Source organism: Cloeon dipterum, chromosome 1 (assembly GCF_949628265.1).
Source record: "Cloeon dipterum chromosome 1, ieCloDipt1.1, whole genome shotgun sequence".
Taxonomy (NCBI): domain Eukaryota; kingdom Metazoa; phylum Arthropoda; class Insecta; order Ephemeroptera; family Baetidae; genus Cloeon; species Cloeon dipterum.
Genome location: NC_088786.1, coordinates 36,736,922 through 36,738,866, shown reverse-complemented (window position 1 = coordinate 36,738,866; position 1,945 = coordinate 36,736,922). Strand labels below are relative to the sequence as shown.

Sequence of the window (1,945 nt, the reverse complement as noted above, 5' to 3'; positions counted from 1 at the left end):
GTTGAGTTATAAAAGACTGACCGTGCGAGTTTAGCAGCTATCGCGCTTCTATCTTGTAGCTTCTCCGTTGCCTATATTGTATTATCGACGCTCCACTTATAAAATCAACTTTAGCCATGGAAAAATGTAATGATTCCATTGAACGTACCGAAAAGAAGACTATTAAAATTTCCAGGGCGAGTAGCACTGCTTTTTACCTTTGCCGGACGACGTTAGAGTTAATTAAAATGTTAAACTTTTTTCTGGACTATTATTACTCTGTAATTTAAATATATACTTATGCAATCTCATCTGAGCTCTCACCCAGTCAGAACTATTAATAAGGACCATTTTGGACATCATGAGTAGAATTTTTATTCTATTGCGTTCTATATTATGAGTTGTGTAAGGATACAATTTAAATTTTCCGTTTTTATGGGATCAGCAAAAGCTAGTTTTATTACTTGATCTTTCTAGAGATCCTACCGTATGCCAGCTTTAGAGAAATGTGATAAGCCATTGTGGAAATGAATGAAACCGGCAGCAAACGGGTCTGGATTTTACAATTTTGAGTGGTTGGGTGGCTTCAAGTGGATGCTCACGATGTTGCTGCTCTGGCCCAATCTGTTGCGCATGTCGACGGCGCGCACTGCGAAATGGTACGTGTAGCCTTCTTTGAACTGCGTCAGGGTGCAGGCCATTGGCAGAGTAAGCGCTACCACGTCGCCCACAGTCCTCCAAAGTAACTGGCTCGGCTCCTCTGACGTTTCTTCATACGCGTAAATTCGGTAGAACTTAATGTCCTCGTGATCCGAGTTGAACTTCAGATTCCATGACAGCATGATCCCTGAAACCAAGACACGCATTAATCATTTTACACTTTTTACAGTCGAAATAAGATTTAAAAAAATATCAACATCTGGCGTGTATGATTGTTAAAAAGGTCCTAAATAGGATAATATATACATATGAATTGGAACCAGGGACTTTTCTTTAGCTCCCTACAACTAGTGCATATATTTTGCAACATGTCTTGCGAATTTGGTTGACAAGGTGACTATTTTATTCTCTCGTGTTTTCAAGTTTGCCGCTGAGCTATTTTTCAAGCTAAAGCTGCCTTGTTTGTTTAGCTATTCCAACAGTGTGGTGGTGGTTTGGGCACAAAGAAGCGTGTTGTTTGGAAGAACATCCAAGTCACTTTGGTCCAGCCAAACCATCATGCATAAAATCGTGTGAAAAATAACGTTTCTAAGTTAAAAAGCGTGCAACTCGCCTCCCAAAAACCCGGAGCTTTCCACCACCACTCCCATAAAAGCCAATATTTAATATTGGGACCTAAAACCCGGAGATAAATTAACCCGTGCTTATAACCCCTGTAAACCCTACCAGAATGTCTGGTATTTTCTCTTTGTGCTCATCCCTTTCAAACTTTACCTCAATACCAGGGTTATTTTCGTAAGCCAGTGAATTATTTCTTCCTGCCTTCTGCCCTCCCCCCTCCCCCAAGAATGCCAGCCAACGCACTGGGCGAACAATAAAAAATGTGGAATGTTTCGCTCACACAATCACTTTTAGAATTTTTTTGTGTGGCCTCCCTACAGCTTTTTGTTAAGATTAGCCGAAAGTATACTTTTTGGATGAACATACACCAAACAGCGATAAAGCTCGAGAATAAAATGCTCAGGCTTAAATCGAAAGGGAGGACCAAACGCCTTAAAAAAGAAACAAAAGATTACAAATTACAATGAAATGTAGCACTGAATACCGCATAACTAAACAAAACACTTTCCAGCATACCTCCGTTGGGTTTCGCTCGAACTTTGAGATGCGGCTCAGGCGGCGGTTGCTTCCAACCTGGCCGCGGAGGGATGAAAGGGACCGACGGTAGGGGTGCAGGGTGAGGCAGAGTTGGCGGACCCATGAGTTCGCTGAATCTGCAAATGCCAGGTTTGAACAGTTGGCGCAT

General features: G+C 41.8%; 1 protein-coding gene across 1 annotated transcript; it reads right to left on the bottom strand.

Moving 5' to 3' along the window:
• Positions 1–539: 539 nt before the first annotated feature.
• LOC135942780 (activating transcription factor 7-interacting protein 1-like) lies at positions 540–1,945 on the bottom strand. Its single transcript, XM_065489090.1, has 2 exons — positions 1,777–1,945; positions 540–826 (listed from the first exon to the last, which is right to left on the bottom strand). Exons 1-2 carry the CDS (start codon positions 1,943–1,945, stop codon positions 540–542), a joined length of 456 nt encoding a protein of 151 aa, XP_065345162.1.